The sequence below is a fragment of the Carcharhinus amblyrhynchos genome, chromosome 7 (assembly GCF_965287045.1).
Source record: "Carcharhinus amblyrhynchos chromosome 7, sCarAmb.v2.hapA, whole genome shotgun sequence".
NCBI lineage: Eukaryota > Metazoa > Chordata > Chondrichthyes > Carcharhiniformes > Carcharhinidae > Carcharhinus > Carcharhinus amblyrhynchos.
In genome coordinates, this window is record NC_137330.1 from 33944681 (window position 1) to 33963807 (window position 19127).

The 19127-nt window shown below is 45.4% G+C and overlaps 1 protein-coding gene across 1 annotated transcript in view; it reads left to right on the forward strand.

Moving 5' to 3' along the window:
• The window catches only part of LOC145345361 (uncharacterized), a 60055-nt gene that overhangs the window by 34627 nt on the left and 6301 nt on the right, over positions 1 to 19127 (forward strand). The window contains exons 10-14 of the mRNA XM_080193178.1: positions 2934 to 3004; positions 6277 to 6427; positions 9013 to 9079; positions 10511 to 10563; positions 15202 to 15293. Coding sequence (XP_080049304.1) covers positions 2934 to 3004; positions 6277 to 6427; positions 9013 to 9079; positions 10511 to 10563; positions 15202 to 15293 — 434 coding nt within the window. The remainder of the gene's footprint in view (positions 1 to 2933; positions 3005 to 6276; positions 6428 to 9012; positions 9080 to 10510; positions 10564 to 15201; positions 15294 to 19127) is intronic.

A 19127-nucleotide genomic window follows, 5' to 3' on the forward strand; every position in this document is an offset into this window, starting at 1 on the left:
AGAGGCAGTGTATTGAAATGGGTAGAAAACTGGTTGGCAGACAAGGAATAAAGATTATAAATAAATGGATATTTTTCCAAATGGCAGGCAGCGACTAGTGGAGGTATCACAGGGATCAGTGCCAGGAACCCAGCTAATCACAATGTACTTGTATGATCTAGATGAGTGAATTAAATGCAATATCTCTAATTCTGCAAATGACACACAAAGCTGGATGGGAAGGTGAAAGAGGAGGCTATCCACTTTGATAGCAATAACAGGAAAGCAGATTACTTTCTGAATGGCTATACTTTGGGAGAGGCGAATGTGCAATGAGATCTGGGTGTGTTTGTACACCAGTCATCAAAAGTAACCGTGCAGGTGGTGACAAAGGCAAATGGTATGTTGTCCTTCATAGTGAGAAGGATTGAGCACAGGAGGAATGTCTTGATGCAATTATACAGGACCTTGGTGAGGCCACACCCAGAATATTGTGTGCCGTTTTGGCCTCCTTATCTGAGGAATGATGCTGTTGTTATGGGGGCAGCACAGCAAATGTTTACCAGAGCGATTGCCAGGATGGCAGAACTGCCATTAAGAGGAGAAATTGAGTCGGTTAGGATTATATTCACTAGAGTTTCAAAGAATGAGTAGGGATCTCACAAAAACCTACAAAATTATTACAGACCTATACAGGGTAGATGCCGGAAAGATGTCCCAATGATGGGAGAATCCAGAACCAGGGGTCACAGACTAAGGATATGGGATAGACCATTTCGAGCTGAGATTAGGAGAAATTTCTTCACCCAGAGAATGATCAGCAATAATGTGTGCAATAATTCTGATTCACACATGAAGAGAAAAACAACACTTCTTATCGGTAAATTATATGCTGAAACATGCAGCCTCAGAGCTGCAGTCAGCTCCCGAAAAAGTTCTGGAACAGTAAACAAGTGATCCCCACCATTCCCCCTGATAGGTTTCCCAGGTCATGTGACTCTTACACTGCAGTTGGATCCTTAAAGGGACAATTAGCACACTGTTGAATTCATTATCACAGAAGACAGTTCAGGCCAAAGCACTCTGCGTTTTCAAGAAGTAGTTAGATATAGCTCTTGGGGAAAAGGGGATCAAAGGATACTGGGGGGAAAGCAGGAACAGGTTGCTGAGTTGGATATTCAGCCATGGTCGTAATGAATGGTGGAGCAGGCTGGAAGGGCTGAATGGCCTCCTCCTGCTTCTATTTTCTATGTTTGTTTTATAAGATGAAATTTTGGGGAGAATTCATTTTCATCACATGTAGTTTCCTTCAAGCTCAGGAGATGCCAAGAGCCTGGCCGGAATTTTTCAAATGTTGTCACTCGCGGAATTTTCCGTTCCTGCTGGTGCCAAATTCCCACTCTGGGTTTCCTGGTGGTGGGGCTGCCTAGAACATGAAACCCCATTGACAGTGATAGGATCAGAAGATCCTGCTGCCAGTCAATAGCAGGCCACATCTGCAGTCACGAAACACACAGCATTTATGATGAGAGGGCTAGAATACAAGAGCAGAGATGTATTTCTGAGGCTGTGTAAGGCTCTTGTCAGACCCCATTTGGAGTATTCTGAGCAGGTTTGGGCACTGTATTTCAGGAAGGATATGCTGGTCTGCAGGGGTCCAGAGGAGGTTCACAAGAATGATCCCTGGAATGATGAACTTGTATGAGGAATGGCGAGGATTCTGGGTCTGTACTCATTGGAGTTTAGAAAGAAGAAGGGGGATCTTATTGAAACTTACAGGAGTTGTGTAAAAAAACTGGGGCTGATTCTTATCTCTTTACTGCCCTGGTTTTAGACATATACTGGGTGGTAACAGAACCAAAATCACGTAATGCTGAGTTGCCAACTTGTCGCTGGAGTTCTTTCCATTCCAATTTTCATTGCACCTCACCTTAGCCGGCCAGAGTTTCTGCCAGAAAGGGCTGGAGGTCTCATCTATGTCAGCAAATTGGTTCGGGACATTGGCTCCATTTTTCATCCTCGTCTCTCTGCATTGCTACCACCTGCTTCAATTAGGAAAAGCTGGCAGTCAGCTTGGTTTTTATTTTGGCTGTGGCCGCTTACATGTTTTAAACCTTCACTTCTAATATGTCACTTCCCTGCTGTTCAAGGGTGTGGGTGCGGAGATTGGAAACAGCTTCCTTGCTGTTGTAAGCTGCTGCTTCATTTCACTCCCCGGAACTTTCACCCATCCCTTCTGAGGTGCTGCACCCGACTGATTTCTGATCAGCGGCTCCATCAGATTAGCCACCCTCCCAACCATCGAGCTGCTGACGAACACACTGTGGTTGGTGCTAGCAGCTCACCCATTCAGTGTGAATGAGACCTGTCCTCAGAATGTGACTGTGGAGCATGTGAACCGGCCCACAGCCCACCCAATGTACTGTCAGTTTGCAAATGGCCCCCACTATCACTTTACCTCTGACCTTTGAGTTTGAATCCAGTTTAAACAAATGGGCTAAGAAGCTTCTTATACTGCATTCTACCCATAATTCATTTGCACGGTCTTAACATAATTCCTGGTGAGTGAGAGTGAGGGATATACGATCTGATGTAAAAATGCTGACAATCTGAGGGTGCTATTCTGAGTTATTAAAATGTTAAAATTGTGGCAAGAGTAGAGGAGCACTATTGCTTTTGCTTTGTTGTACTAGGCAGTTAAGTGTTCCAAGTGGAAACTAGCCAGAAGCCCAGTTTGGTGAGAATGTGTCTGTTCTATCCCTTACCAATAAAGAAATCCTCCTCCCAATTTATTTTGTCCTGGGGAGGCAATGACATCAGTTTTCATGCTGCAGAGTGTAAGACTATTCCTCCCAAAAGTCTTCTGAATTTCGCATGCAGCAATGCAAGAACTCATTGTAAACCCGTTGCGCTCAGTTGAGAGTCAAATTCATTCCATTTGTGTCCAATTCCAGAACAGCGATTCAACTGGCCAGATAATCTGCAAGATGATGGCCCAGATATCCGTTGGGAACGTGCGGAAAAGGTTTGATTCTGCCTTTCAATTATCTTCATAGCTGTGACAGATAAAGTTAACAAAATACATATTCAGTTGCCTACAAAAGTTATAAAACATTTGCATTACTAGTTTATTGTAAATATTTACTTCAATTTACAACAGAAAAATTTCCTGAAAGCCATATTAACTCAAAGATATTTTTATTTGTTTATGGGATGCCAATGTCCTGAGCAAGATAACACCCAACTCTAACTGTATTTGAACCACTGAACTCAATGTCACACAGGCACTCCCACATGAGCTCAGGGGATGTAACCCAATGACAAGTGAAGAAATGACAGTGTAGGACCTGTTTAACCATTTTCATCCTAAATGCTGAATCTGGGCATAATTCAGATCTGACTTAGAAACCTGCTTTCAGGTGCCCCTATACACACTCAGCCTGAAGAAAAATTGCGAGTCTGAATTGTGTTGTGGGTGGGGATTTGTGCACCCGAAACGATCGGAGCTCTGAACTGCACATGCACAATTGGAAAAAACTTTTAAAAACGTGCCCATGTCAGATCGCTCCTGGTCCGCAGAAAGTGGAGAAAGCGGCTTGGGAGCGAAAAGCAGGAGCGATGGTCCGGTCATCACTGTCTCCCTTATCCACCTACCCCGTCCCCGCTACCCAGACCGATCACGACCCCCTGCCCCCCTTCCTACCAGAGAGCGAACTGGCCTCCCTCCCCCATCCCCCACCCCATCAGAGAATGATCTTGCCTCCTTCCCCCCTCCCCTACCAGAGAATGATCTGACCCTCTTCCTCCTCCTACCCCCAACCACTGAACTGAGTCAGAGGGCCCTATTTTACCATTGCATCACGGTAAAGTAGGCTGTGAGGTCATTAACGCGATCCGTGCCCACATCCGCGTAGATCGACACTTTAGCAAAACCCGGGAGTGGCGGCTATCCGATTCGTGCCTGAAATGGGCACAACGGTGATTGAAATCAATGTGCATGTATTTCAATTGAATTAATGAACTGCTCCCCCAACTTTATCAGCATTTCCCCTGTTTACCGCTGCGTTCGCCGATCCAGAATCGCACCAAAATGAACCTGCTGAATAAATGCCTGAATCAGGTGCTCCAGTTGGTGAAAAGGCGAGTTCAAAGCTTCCAACGGCTCTCTGACTCAGATCAGTATTTGGGGGTGGGGAGGGAGGCGGGTTAGATCAATCTCTGGTGGGGAGGGGGGAGGGAGGCCTGAACGTTGGCTGGTGGCGGTGGGGAGGAGGGAGGCACATCAGGTTATTCTCTGGTGAGGGTGGTGAGTGAGGTCAGACCATTCTCCGTGGGGTGGGGCAGGTAGTGCGGCCAGACCTTTCTGTGGGAGGGTGGGTGGAGGTGAGTGAGGACAGACCATTCTCTTGAGTGGGCAGAAGAAGGAGGCACGTAAGGTATATCTCTGATGGGCAGTGGGGGTGGGACGGAGGCCAAATCGCTCTCCAGTAGGCCATGGCGGGGGAGGGGGGGAATGAAATCTCTGGTGGGGGGCAGGGGGAGCAGGGGGTTGCGATCAATTTGGGGAGCGGGATGTGATGGGTGGATAAGGAGGACAATGATGCCTGTGGGTATCTTCATCTGCTTTTCGCTCCCAGGCCACTTTCTCCAACTTCTACAGCCCGGGAGCGATCTGACACGGGCGCACTTTTTCAAATTTGATTCCAACTGTGCATGCGCAGTTCAGAGCTCGATCGTTTTGGGCATGCTAAGTCCTGCCCACAGCACAATACAGACCCGCAATTTTTTTTTCAGGTTGAGTGCGTATGGGGGCGCCTGAATCTACCAGTCTATCAAAATGCATCACCTCGCATTTGTCTAAATTAAATTCCATCTGTCATTCGTCAGCCCAACTGATTAAGTACAATCCAAGATAACCTTCTTCACTGTCCATTATGCCAGGAATCTTGGTGTCATTTGCAATCTTATTAACCATGCCTCCGATATTCTCATTCAAATCGTTCATATAAATGACAAATACCAGTGGACCCATCACCGGTCCCTGAGGGACACCGTTGGTCACAGGCCTCCAGTTTGAAAAACAACCCTCTACACCACCTTCTGGTTTCTGTTATCAAGCCAATTTTGTATCCATTTAGCTACCTCACCATGGATCCCGTGAGATTTAACCTTGTGCAGCAATCTACCTTGCGCTACCTTGTCAAAGGCCTTGCTGAAGTCCATTTAGACAACATCAACTGCACTGTCCTCGTCTCCCCTCTTGCTTACTCCTTCAAATCACTCAGTCAATTTTGTGAGACATAAAGTCAAAGACGCATTGCTGTAACTCACCAAGACCTCTGTCAAGGCCACTGTATGCCAGTCATGGAGGGGCTAATGTTTAAGAACTACATCAAGAGGGCTACTTTGTCCTGTTTGGTGTTGAACATCTTGAGTATGATTGGAGCTGCATTCATCCTGGCAAGTGGAGAGAATATTCTATTGCATCCTGACCTGTGCCTTGTAAATTGTGAAGAGGTTTCAGGAGTCAGGAGATGATGTACTCACAACCCAGCTCCACGTTTGACTTGCTCTTGTAGCCACAGTATTTATATGACTGGTCGAGTTCAGTTACTGTTCAATAATATATCCCAGGATGTTAGTCGTGAGGGATTCAGTGATGCCACTGCCAGGCCATGCAGGGATGACCCTGATTGAACACTATTGTAATGTCACAGCACCATGAGTGCCATGCAGGAAGAAGCTCGCAGAACAGAAAGACCCCAAGAGGTGGAAGTAGGTGCCCAAAGACAACAACAAATTACTAGTCGATTGAATGAATCTCTCTGTCTCTGTTCAAATTTTAATTCCCCATCTCTATGATTTAACACATCTTTTCACTGTTCACCTGTGTTAATGCCTGGCACCCACTGGAGGGGGAGTTCTCCCATCCTGCCTGCCATGGGAATCGTCATGGGTGGGAGGGGTGGACCATGCAAAGGTCCACTGACCGCAGGCGGGATTTTCTGGTATTTCAGGTGAGCGTGGTCTGAGAATCCACCCGATTTTTAAATTCTGTTTAATATTTATCAATATTTATTGCTGCGTAGATTAATGTACCTGATCTAATGATAATATGTTTATTGTTCTTGTATTGGGGTTTACCACACAAACTCCTTTGCATTTCATTTTGTTTAATTCTAAATGTATACAATTGGCAGACTTCAGAAAACTGATTTTTTTTTTGAAGTTTCATGGATCTTGTGATATGCCACAACAATTATATTAATTTTGTCTGTTCCCGGAATTACTTTACAGGAAAAGGGCTCAATCTCCAGAAGGATCGTCTGTAGCCCCTCCCAAGAAACGACGCAGATATGGAATAACATCAACCCCAGTAAAACATTGGTTGGGTGCTAGTCACTTCTCAGCTTGGGGGGTAGAAAACAAAGTCCGATACAACATGCAGGTATGCAGTGGCAGCTGAATCTGCCATTGACTGTGTTCTTTTTCATGAAAGCGAGATACTTTGTTATTTGACAGTACATTGTCAGGTTGTAAATGAAACAAATCTGTTTTTAGTTTCACTACACCATCTGTATTAATGCCATGGTTGCTAGTTCAGGTCAAAAGCCAGGTATTTCTGTGCTTTGGTGAGTGGCTCATTTCCTGACCTGCACCATCAATAATGACAAACACAACAGGGGCATGAGCACACCAACACAAGATGCCTATTCATGTCAATCTACATCCTGACTGGGAGAGTTATCGCCATTCCTTCATTAACGCTGAGTCAGAATCATGGAACTCCCTACCTAATGATAGATTTGTGGGAATAACACCACCAGATGCATTGCAGTAATTCAGGAACAAAGATCACCGCCACTTTCTCAAAGGCAAATTGACATGATTTTGCCAGAATGTCCAGATCCCAAAATTGAACTTTTCAAAAACAAAATTCAATGAATCAATGCAATGTGGAAAGTGAAAATGTCAAATTTGAGCAGTTGCAACCACTCCCAAGCTCTGTTTGGTCGCAGAATAAGATGCAGTTCTTCTTCATGGATGTTGTGGTGCATAGCATGAAAATATTTAAGAGAAATTTGGATCTCAGCACGGTGGCACAGTGATTAACACTGCTGCCTCACAGCACTAGGGACCCGGGTTCGATTCCCAGCTTGGATCGCTGTCTGTGTGGAACATAGGAACACAAGAAATAGGAGCAGGAATAGGCTATCTAGCCCCTCGTGCCTGCCCCGCCATTCAGTAAGATCATGGCTGATCTGTAGTGGATCAGTTCCACTTTCCTGCTTTCTCCCCATAATCCTTAATTCCCTTGTCTATCAGAAACTTTGTTTCTGGTAGACTGGAGTTTGCATGTTCTCCCTGTGCCTGCATGCGTTTCTTCTGGGTGCTCCGGTTTCCTCTCTCAGTCCGAAAGATTTGCTGGTTAGATGCAATGGCCATGCTAAATTCTCCCTCAGTGTACCCAAACAGGTGCTGGAGTGGGGCAACTATAATGCATCTTGTAAACACTAATACATATACTGCAATGCAGTATATATATGAATGGCTGCAGTGCATCTTGAGTAAATTAATGACTGCTACCACTGTGTAAATGATAAAGGGAGTGAATGTTGAAGTTGGTGGATGGTGTGCTGATCAAGTAGGCAGCACAGTGGCACATTGGTTAGCACTGCTGCCTCACAGCTAGAGGGACCCAGGTTCGATTCCCAGCTTCGGTCACTGTGTGGCGTTTGCACCTTCTCTCCGTGTCTGCGTGGGTTTCTTCTGAGTTCTCTGGTTTCCTCCCACAGTCTGAAAGACGTGCTGGTTGGATGCATTGACCGTGCTAAATTCTCCCTCCCTCCCGAACGTGCTGGAGTGTGGCGACTTGGGGATTTTCGCAGTAACTTCATTGCAGTGTTAATGTAAGCCGACATGTAACACGAGCAAATAAATAAACAAAAGTGGACTGTTTTGTCTTGGATGGTATTGAGTTTTTTGCGAGTTATTGAGCAGCACTCATCCAGGCAAATGCAAAGTATTTTGTCACATGCCTCACTTGTGCTCTGAGGAATCTGGAGGAATTCAGGATTCCCAGTCTCTGAACTACTCTTGTAGCCATTGTATTTATATGGCTGGTACAGTTGAGTTTCAGGTCAAGCTAAGACCCAGTATGTTGACTTGTGGGGAACTCAGCAATGATAATGGCCATTGAATTTCAAGGAAAGATGCTGAGAAATAGAAACAGAGTGCCAGTGGCATAACTCAAAATGAGCATCAACGCGCAAGCCATTGATAAGAGCCACATTTAGTATTATCAATGACACCTTCCATCACTTTGCTGGTGATAAAGAGCAAACTGATGGGGTAGTAATTGGCCATTTTGATTCATCGTGCTTTTCTTGGACAGGGCATCATGGTCAGGTAGATGCTAGTGCTGTATTGGAATAGATTGGCTAGAGTAGCAGCTAGTTCGGGAGCACAAGTCTTCAGTACGATTGCTGGAACATTGTCAGGGTTCCATAGTTTTGCAGTATTCCAGTATCTTCAGTTGTTTCTTGATGTCCCTTGGAATGAATTGAATTGCTGAAGATTGGTGTCTGTGCTGCTGGGGGACCCCCGGAGGAGGCTAAGATGAATCATTGGCAGTTTTGGCTAAAGATTGTTGAATACATGGATGAACAAATCCTTTTTAAAAGGGAGCCAAGTAACACTTCTAATTAAAAATATTTTAAAGTATTAACCTATTGTTTTATCAATAATTCTGCTGCCAGATGTTTAAGGAATTGCAGCTTTTCACTTAAATTTATTTAAGTTAGCATTCATGCATTGATGATAAAAGGAGATCCTGGTAGAGAAATATACTTGATGACGTGAGCAGTCATCCTGCTCGTATGGGACTAAATGTCGGCCGTCATGAAATATTGGTCAAATGTGAAGATTATACCTGGGAACTTTTGCAGTGTTGTTCTCAAGATGGGCCATAATAGCTGAGGCAGCCTGGATCTGACAAAAGGCATTTCACTTCATAATATTTCTCTTAAATAGAAGAAGACCAGTGGTGGTGGTGACCAATCTGTGGATAAGGCAGTTGCTCCAACACGTCATCAAGAAGGTGAAATTTATTATGTAACTTTTTGAAAAGTCAGAGTGTTTATAAGCTACATGTTACACAAACTTTTATTTATCTCACCTTTAGTTATCAGGGAGGCTACAGCCAGAATTCTCCAACCTTGCCTGCGGTCCGCTGCTATGAACAGAGATTAGGCTAATTCTCCGTTCTCACTGGCAGCAGCAGAGGGATGTGCAAGACCGGTGAATTTCTTTTTACTTCCCACCCACCACACCCAAGCCCCCGGACACAAGACCCCCCACCCCCGCCGCTGCCCCATTTCATTCAGATTTTGTAACGCATGTGCCAACTGTAGACACTAGCTCTCACCCCATCATCAATGCAGCTTCTGGAAGATATGTATTCCAAGACATGAATTGTGCCCCAGTCCATTAAATTTATAATTTAACACCTGTAAATTGGCATGCAATACTAAAGTTGCGTTCATTCTGATAATATGCATGTGAAAATGAGCACTTGTTCCTCTATAGGATTCTTGCTTCGGCCGGTTACTGCAGCTACGTAACTGATCCAGACATGTTAAATAAGAATAAATGCTTCCTTGAGGAGTTGACTATGCAAAGATAGAATCACTGCAGTGCAGAATGAGGCCATTCCACCCATCGACGCTTCACCGATGCTTGACATTACATCTTACCCAAGCCTACCCTCATTTCTTGGGGCAGTAGCACTGGTGTAGATACTATGGTGAAGACAACTTGATTCTTTGCAGAGCAGCCTTTGACAACTGAATAATGATAATCCACCCGTACCACTGGTTACCTTGTAGCAGAGGACACAAACAACTGGAAACCCTATTGACAAAAATAGCTGCCACAAAACACACAGAACGGGTGTGCAAATTCCCACCCAACGTTTATGTAACAGTTCGATAAAAAACAAAGAAACTTAAGAATCAATTACATTGCAGTGGGTCTGGAATTATTTTGATTTGATTTATTATTGTCACATGTATTATTATAGTGAAAAGTATTGTTTCTTGTGCACTATAAAGACAAAGCATAGCGTTCATAGAGAAGAAAAGGAAAGTGCAGAATGTGGTGTTACAATCATAGCTCGGGTGTAGAGAAAGATCAACTTAGTGGGAATTACATATATATCAAGCAAGGTGAGCTAATTTTCTTTCCTAAAGGGCACTAGGGAATAAGATCGGCTTTAAGCTCCATTTTGCTTATTTTTTGATCACCATTTTTGATACTGTCCTTTTATTCAACATGAATTTAAATTCCAAGCTGTCATTGTTGCATTTGAACTTGTGCACTCTAATTCATTCAGCCAAATCCAGTAACATAACCACTATGCCACCACACTCTCAATTGTCTTTCTCTGGAAAATGATTATGTGTAAAATGCTGCTAAATATAAGGTATAAAGAATGAGATCTTACTATATTTCTTTAAATTTTCCATTGCAGATCCAAGCCAAACTATAGAAGCGGTGCACAAGCATGTTTCTAAAAATCCTCCTGTAAGTAGCCTTTTACCATTGCGTAGGTAGATCTCTGCCACTGTTAACTGCTGCTCTAAAAATAATGTGCTTAGTGTTAGGAACAGTTGTTGGAGATACTATTGCTAGCTGGTCCAGTTATTAACCACAATAAACTTAGTTCATTGAGCAAAGATTCAATTTTACTGGGACAAAATTCTCAAACTCAAGGAAATTAAACTGAAAATATTCTCACCTTCATTTCTGACCATGTCCATTTCTGACACCGCATAAATTTCAATAAAAGAATGAACATTTAATTTTCATGCATAAGGTGCTCTGTAGTTCTGTTTCTTGCCATTTCTCCTGCCCTCCACTTTGAATCTTCATGAAAGCTATCATGTTACAGTATTAGATTGAATTCTGGTAAACGTTATGGACACAAGGGTGCATTGAACCTAATACATGTTAAAAATGGTGAATTGCTGTAGCATTCTAATGATTGTGCCTGTCGGTGATACTGTGAACATTTGTGTAGAGCTTCTAATTCTGTGTGACTGAGTTTTTTCATGTCAATTCTAATTGCAGCAACAACTTTTGGACCAGGGCATTACATTTCCCAGAGAACAACACACATCATGGCAAAAATCAGTGTGGACAGCGATGACCTCATTGGCAGCGATGGGATCAGAAGATCCTGCTGCTGGCCAATGACAGGCCACATCTGCAGCCATGACATACACAGCATTTATGTTGAGAGGGCTAGAATACAAGAGCAGAGATGTTGTCAAACGAGGGGCGTGCACACGGTGGGTCGTGCGTGGGCTACTCTTGGAGGTTCCAGGAGTGGCCTAGTACTTCGTGTCGGTGTGTGTGCTTGATCCTGGACCGGTAGAAGGGCGCTGCAACAGCTCGGTGACTAGCACTGCTAGCTGTGCAGATACATGGATTTGGGCCTGTGTCTGTGGGAGTTTGTGCATTCTCCCTGTGGATGCGTGGGTTTCCTCCGGGCGCTCCGGTTTCCTCCTACACCCCAAAGATGTGCTCTTAGGCTGATTGGTTTTACCAAATTGACACTATTCTCCCCTGAATCTGGCTAAGTCAGGGGTTCTATTCGTAGACACGCAGGGTAGAATAGGTGTAGGGTGATGCGGCGGCGCGGGCTTGTTGGGCCGAAGGGCCTGTTTCCCGTGCTGGGTTGTTCTTTGTTCTTTGTTCTTTTATGTACTTCTGAGGCTGTGCCCCAAATGGGCTCTGGTCAGACCCCATTTGGAGGATTGTGAGCAGTTTTGGGCCCTGTATCTCAGGAAGGATGTGCTGGTCTTGGTGGAGTCCAGCGGAGGTTCACAAGGATGATCCCTGGAATGAAGAGCTTGTTGTATGAGAAATGGAGAGGATTCTGGGTCTGTACTCATTGGAGTTTAGAAGGAAGAGGGGGGATCTTATTGAAACTTACAGTATACTGCTTGGCCTGGATAGAGTGGACTTGGAGAGGATTCTTCCACTAGTAGGAAAACTAGAAGCAGAGTAATTAAATGTGTGCTTTGCTGAAGTGCTTTCACAGAAGATAAACTCTGAAGACTTTCTTGGCGGTTGCTTTACTGGCTATCTGATTCTCGTCTACAAAATTGATGCCAATGCATCATACATGGTTACATCATTACTGCCTCGTTCCTGTGTAAGTATGGCCAGAAATCCTGAAATATGTTGCATATCACAGCTTTCAGTTCCTCAGTGTCATTTCCTACATTTGTGAAATTTTTTTGACATAATTTTCTCATTTTCAATTTGCATTGAAAAATGGAAATATTTAAGTTTCTCTTAATTCATTCCAAAAGTATGTTCACAGCAAGTAATTTGGAATATCCATGGCCCAAATCTTCCTGTCTATGGCTCTTCAGAGGTGGGACATACATTAGGAGATGTCCTGGTGGATCAGTGGGAATATCCCAGGGAGTTTGAGCTTCTGATGTGCTGATTCCCTGCTGCCACGGAAATGGTGGGTGACATGGGTGGGTGACCTGCCTAGGTGGATAAGTTGGAAATGTAGGTGAGAGGGTAACGAGGGACAAGCAGGCTGATAGATGGTTTGTGCCGAGTGGGTAATGTGCAGTAGGTGGGCAGGAATCACTTGAGTCAGTGACAACAAACCAGCCCAGCCTCCTCTCCTGGACAGATACGGGGATGGGATTTTCTAGTTCTAGTTTTCTGCTTCCAGTCTTTCCTACTAGTGGAAGAATCCTCTCCAAATCCACTCTATCCAGGCCTGTTGGTATCCTGTAAGTTTCAATAAGATCCGCCCCCCCCCCCCCCCCCACCTTCCTTCTAAACTCCAATGAGTACAGACCCAGAATCCTCAACCATTTCTCACACAACAAGCTCTTCATTCCAGGGATCATGCTGGACTCCTCCAAGACCAGCACACCCTTCCTGAGATACGGGATCCAAAACTGCTCACAATACTCCAATGGGATCTGACCAGAGCCTTTTACAGCCTCAGAAGTACATTCCTGCTCTTGTATTCTAGCCCTCTCAACATAAATGCAAATATTGCGTTTGCCTTCCTAACTGCCGACTGAACCTACATGTTAACCTCAAGAGAATCTTGAATGAGGACTCCCAAGTCCCTTTGCGCTTCTGATTTCCAAAGCATTTCCCCATTTAGAAAATAGTCTATGACTCCATTCCTCCTTCCAAAATGCATAACATCACACACTTTTCCACATTGTATTCAATCTGCCACTTCTTTGCCAACTCTCCTAACCTGCCCAAATCCTTCTGCAGCCCCCCTGCTTCCTCAATATTACCTTGACGGCTTGGGTCACTGTCCATGTGGAGTTTGCACATTCTCCCCATGTTTGTGTGGGTTTCCCAGGGTGTTCCAGTTTCCTCCCATAGTCTGAAAGACATGCTGGTTAGGTGCATTGACCTGAACAGGTGCCGGAATGTGGTGACTAGTGGAATTTCACAGTAACTTCATTACAGTGTTTATGTAAGCCTGACTTATGACCCACACATAAGCTTTTAAAAAAAGGCAAGATGGAGTTAGCTCTGTGTTAGGATGTCGGTCAGGTTTGCGTATGTGGACTTTCAAGCGTGGGAGTGATGCCAGCACAGTGCAAGATAGGATAAAACATCTTGGTTATTTCAAAGACTTCAATGTTAAAACCATTTGACCTTTCTGTGTATTCCTCCAATTCGTTCCCAAACCACAGAAAGGCTCTTTCTGCAACTGGGTGACAGGAGTTGTGTAAAAAAATTGGGGCTGATTCTTATCTCTTTACTGCCCTGGTTTTAGACATATACTGGTTGTAACAGAACCAAAATCACATAATACTGAGTTGCTAACTTGTCGCTGGAATTCTTTCCATTCCAATTTTCACAGCACCTCACCTTAGCCGGCAAGAGTCATGGGTCAGGACACTGGTTCCATTTTCATCCTAGTCTCTGCTTTGCTACCACCCTCAACCCAGCCACAAACTCTGGGTATTGTAAGTCTAGAGCATGAACCTTAGCTTCAATTAGGGAAGGCTGGAAGTCAGTTTGGTTTTTATTTTGGCTACGGTCACTTACATGTTTTGAACCTTCGCTTCTAATATGTCACTTCCTTGCTGTTGAAGGGGGCAGGGGCGGAGATTGGAAACAGTTTCCTTGCTGTTGTAAACTGCGGCTTCATTTCACTCCCAGAACTTTCACCCGCCCTTTCTGAGGTGCTGCACCTGACTGATTTCTGATTAGCTGCCCCATCAGATTACCTACCCTTCCAACCATCGAGCTCTGATGAACACACGGTGCTAGCAGTTCACCCATTCAGTGTGAATGAGACCTGTCCTCAAAAACTGACTGGGTGGAGCAGATGGACCGGCCCACAGCCCACCCAGTGTACTCTCAGTTTGCAAATGGCCCCCAGTATCACTTTACCTCTGAGCTTTGAGTTTGAATCCAGTTTAAACAATTGGGCTAAGAAGCTTCTTGTGCTGCATTCTACCCATAATTCATTTGCACGGTCTTAACATAATTCCTGGTGAGTGACAGTCAAAAGTCTGACAACACCAGGTTTTAGTCCAACCTATTTATTTGATAATATACTCACAAGCTTTCGAGGGACACCCTCTTCGTCAGGTGAATGGAGAGAATGGAGAACTCTCCATTCACCTGACGAAGAGGGTGTCCCTCGAAAGCTTGTGAGTATATTATCAAATAAATAGGTTGGACTAAAACCTGGTGTTGTCAGACTTTTTACTGTGTTTACGCCAGCACAGAGTGACAGTCCACAGCATCAATTTGACCATTTGAAAAACCACAGGAATATACAATCTGATGTAAAAATGCTAACAATCTGAAAGTGCTGTTCTGAGGTATTAAGATATTGAAATTACTGGCAAGAGTAGAGGAGCACTATTGCTTTCGCTTCGTTGTACTGGGCAGTTAAGTGTTCCAAGTGGAAACTAGCTGGAAGCCTAGTTTGGTGAGAACGTGTCTATTCCATCCCTTACCGATAGAGAAATCTTCCTCCCAGTTTATTTTGTCCTGGGAAGGCAATGACATCAGTTTTCATGCTGCAGAGTGTAAGGCTATTCCTCCCAAATGACTTCTGAAATTTGCATGTAGCAATGCAAGAACTCATTGTAAACCCACAGCGCTCAGGAGAGAGTCAAATTCATTCCCATTTGTGTCCAGTTCCAGGTTGCACCATCCGCCACTGAGGATGCGATCGGCCAAGAAAATCGCAAGCTGGTGGCTCCGTCAACTATCAACTTCATGCCGAAAAGGTTTGATTCTGCCTTTCAATTATCCTAATGAACAATGTTTGCATCTTCATAGCTCCTGACAGATAAAATTAATAAAATACACATTCCGATGCCTACAAAAGTTATAAACATTTGCAGGACGTGTTTATTGTAAGTATTTATTTCAAATTACAACAGAAGAAAATTCCGGAAAGCCACATTAACTCAAAGATATTTTTATTTGTTTATGCGAGCAAGATAACGCCCAACTCTAACTGCACTTGAACCACTGAATTCTATGTCATACAGGCACTCTCACAAAGGGATTTAACCCAATGACAAGTGAAGAAGTGACAGTAAAGGACCTGATTTAACCATTTTCATTCTGAGTGCTGAATCTGGGCATAATTCACATCCGAATTGGAAATCTGCTTTCAGGCACCCCATACGCACTCAGCCTGAAAAAAAAAATGTGGGTTTGAATTGCACTGTGGGCGGGTCTTAGCACGCCCAAAACGATTGGAGCTCTGAACTGCACATGCACAGTTGGAAAAAAATTTGAAAAAACGCGCCAGTGTCAGATCGTTCCTGGGCCGCAGAAAATGGAGAAAGTGGCCTGGGAGCGAAAAGCAGGAGCAATGGTCCAGTCATCACTGTCCCCCTTATCCACCAACCCCCTCCCCGCTACCCAGACCGATCACGACCCCTCCCCCCCAACTCCTTACCAGAGAGCGATCTGGCCTCCCTCCCCCCCACCCCATCAGAGAATGATCTGGGGCCGCTCCCCCAGTCCCTCCCCCCCGCCCCCACCCCCACCCCCCCCAAGAGGATCATCTGACCCGCCTCCTCCTCCCTTCCCAGACAGCGATCGACAATCCTGTTCCCCCCACCACCAGACAACGATTGGACCTCCATCCCTCCCCGCTTCCCCACCAGAGAATGATCTGACCCACTTCCTCCAACTGTCCCCCACCACCAATCTGAGTCAGAGGGCCCTATTTTACTATTGCGTCATAGTAAAGTCAGGTGTGAGGCCATTAATGCGAAAAACTGCAGCATGCTACGGTGCAGAGGGACCTCGGGGTCCTTGTGCATGAGTCGCAAAAACCCAGCCTGCAGGTGCAGCAGGTGGTCAGGAACACAAATGGGATGCTGGCCTTCATAGCGAGGGGGATTGAATATAAAAGTACGGAGGTCTTGCTGCAACTGTACAGGGCACTGGTGAGGCCGCAGCTGGAGTACTGTGTGCAGTTTTGGTCGCCGCACTTTTGCAAGGATATTTTGGCCTTGGTGGGAGTGCAGAGGAGGTTCACTAGGCTGATACCAGAGTTGAGGGGGTTGAGCTATGAGGAGAGGCTGAATAAACTAGGCTTGTACTCATTAGAGTTCAGAAGAATGAGGGGAGATCTCATTGAGACATATAAGACGATGAATGGGATGGATAGGATAGAGGTGGAGAGGCTCTTCCCGCTCAGAAAGGACAGTAGGACTAGAGGGCACAGCCTCAAGATAAGGTGGGGGGAGTTTAGAACAGTTCCTTCACTCAAAGGGTGGTGAATCTCTGGAATTCTCTGCCCGTTGAAGTGGTGGAGGCTGACTCGCTAAATATATTTAAGACGCGGGTTGATGGGTTTTTGATAAGCGAGGGGATTGGGGGTTATGGGGAGAAGGCGGGAAAGTGGAACTGAGCCACGTCAGATCAGCCATGATCTTATTGAATGGCGGGGCAGGCTCGAAGGGCTAGATGGCCTACTCCTGCTCCTATTTCTTATGTTCTTATTAATGCGATCTGCGCCCACATCCACACAGATAGCCATTTTACCGAAACCTGGGAGTGGCAGCTATCCGATTCCTGCCCGAAATGGGCACAACAGCGATTGATATCAATTTGCATGTATTTCAGTTGAATTAATGAACTGCTCCCCCAGCTTTATAAGTATTTCCCCCTTTACCACCGCGTTCGCCAATCCAGAATCAGGCAAAATAAACTTACGGAATAAAAGCCTGAATCGGGTGCTCCATCTGTTGAAAAGGCGAGTTCAGAGCTTCCAACGGCTCTCTGACTCAGATCAGTGTTTGGGGGTGGGGAGGGAGGCGGGTCAGATCATTCTCGTGGGGAGGGGTGAGAAGGAGGCCCGATCGTTGGCTGTTGGTGAGGGGGAGGAGGGAGGCGCATCAGGTCATTCTCTGGTGGGGAGGGAGGTAGAGGGCGGGGAGGTAGGAGGGCCAATCGTTGTCTTGTTGAGTAAGGGGTAAGGAGGAGGCGGGTCAGATCATTCTCTGATGGGGGCGAGGGGAGGGAGGGCTGTTCGTTCTCTGAAAGGGGGTGTGAGTGAGGCCAGACCATTCTCTGGAGTGGGGGAAGGAAGGCGGCGGGTAAGATATATCTCTGATGGGCAGTGGGGGTAGGAGGGAGGCCAAATCGCTCTCCAGTAGGCAAGGGGGGGGCAGATGGATGTCTGGTGGGGGGAGCAGGGGGTCACAATCAGTCTAGGTAGCAGGGTGTGGTGGGGGGGCAAGGGGTCACAATCGGTTTGGGTAGCGGGTGTGGTGAGTGGATAAGGAGGACAATGATGCCTGTAGGGACCTTCACTCCCACTTTTGGCTCCCGGGTCACTTTCTCCACTTTCTGCGGCCCGGGAGCGATCTGACGCAGGCGCACTTCTTCAAATTTGATTCCAACTGTGCATGCGCAGTTCAGAGCTTCGATCGTTTTGGGCATGCTAAGTTGCACCCACTGCGCGATTCAGACCTGCAAATTTTTTTTCAGGCTGAGTGCGTATGGGGGCGCCTGAATCTACCAGTCTTCCAAAATGCATCACCTCGCAGTTATCTAAATTAAACTCCATCTGCCATTTGTCAGCCCAACTGATCAAGATCCCGTTGCAATCCAAGGTAACTGTCTTCACTGTCCATTATGCCAGCAATCTTGGTGTCATGTGCAAACTTGTTAACCATGCCTCAGATATTGTCATTCAAATCATTGATATAAATGACAAATAACAGTGGACCCAGCACCGGTCTCTGAGGGACACCGTTGGTCACAGGTCTCCAGTTTGAAAAACAACCCTGTACAACCGCCTTCTGGCTTCTGTTATCAAGCCAATTTTGTATCCATTTAGCTACCTCACCAAGGATCCTGAGAGATTTAACCTTGTGCAACAATCTACCATGCGGTACCTGATCAAAGGCCTTGCTAAAGTCCATTTAGACAACACCAACTGCACTGTCCTCATTTACTTCTTGCTTACCCCTTCAAATAAATCAATCAAATTTGTGAGACATGAAATCAAAGACGCATTGCTGTAACTCACAAGAGGACTTGGCGAATTACAGCAATGCACCTTGTAGATGTTTCACACTGCGGTCACTGTATACCAGAGATGGAGGGGTTAATGTTTAAGAACTACATCAAGAGGGCTGCTTTGTCCTGAATGGTGTTGAACATCTTGAGTATGATTGAAGCTGCATTCATCCTGGCAAGTGGAGAGAATATTCTATTGCATCCTGACCTGTGCCTTGTAAATTGTGAAGAGGTTTGGGGAGTCAGGAGATGATGTACTCACTACACAACTCCATGTTTGAATTGCTCTTGTAGCCACAGTATTTATATGACTGGTCGAGTTCAGTTACTGTTCAATAATATATCCCAGGATGTTAGTAGTGAGGGATTCAGTGATGCCACTGCCAGGCCATGCAGGGATGACCCTGATTGCACACTATTGTAATGTCACAGCACCGTGAGGGCCATGCAGGAAGAAGCCAGCAGCGCAGAAAGACCCCAACAGGTGGAAGTAGGTGCCCAAAGACAACAACAAATTACTAGTCGATTGAATGTATCTCTCTGTCTCTGTTCAAATTTTAATTCCCCAACTC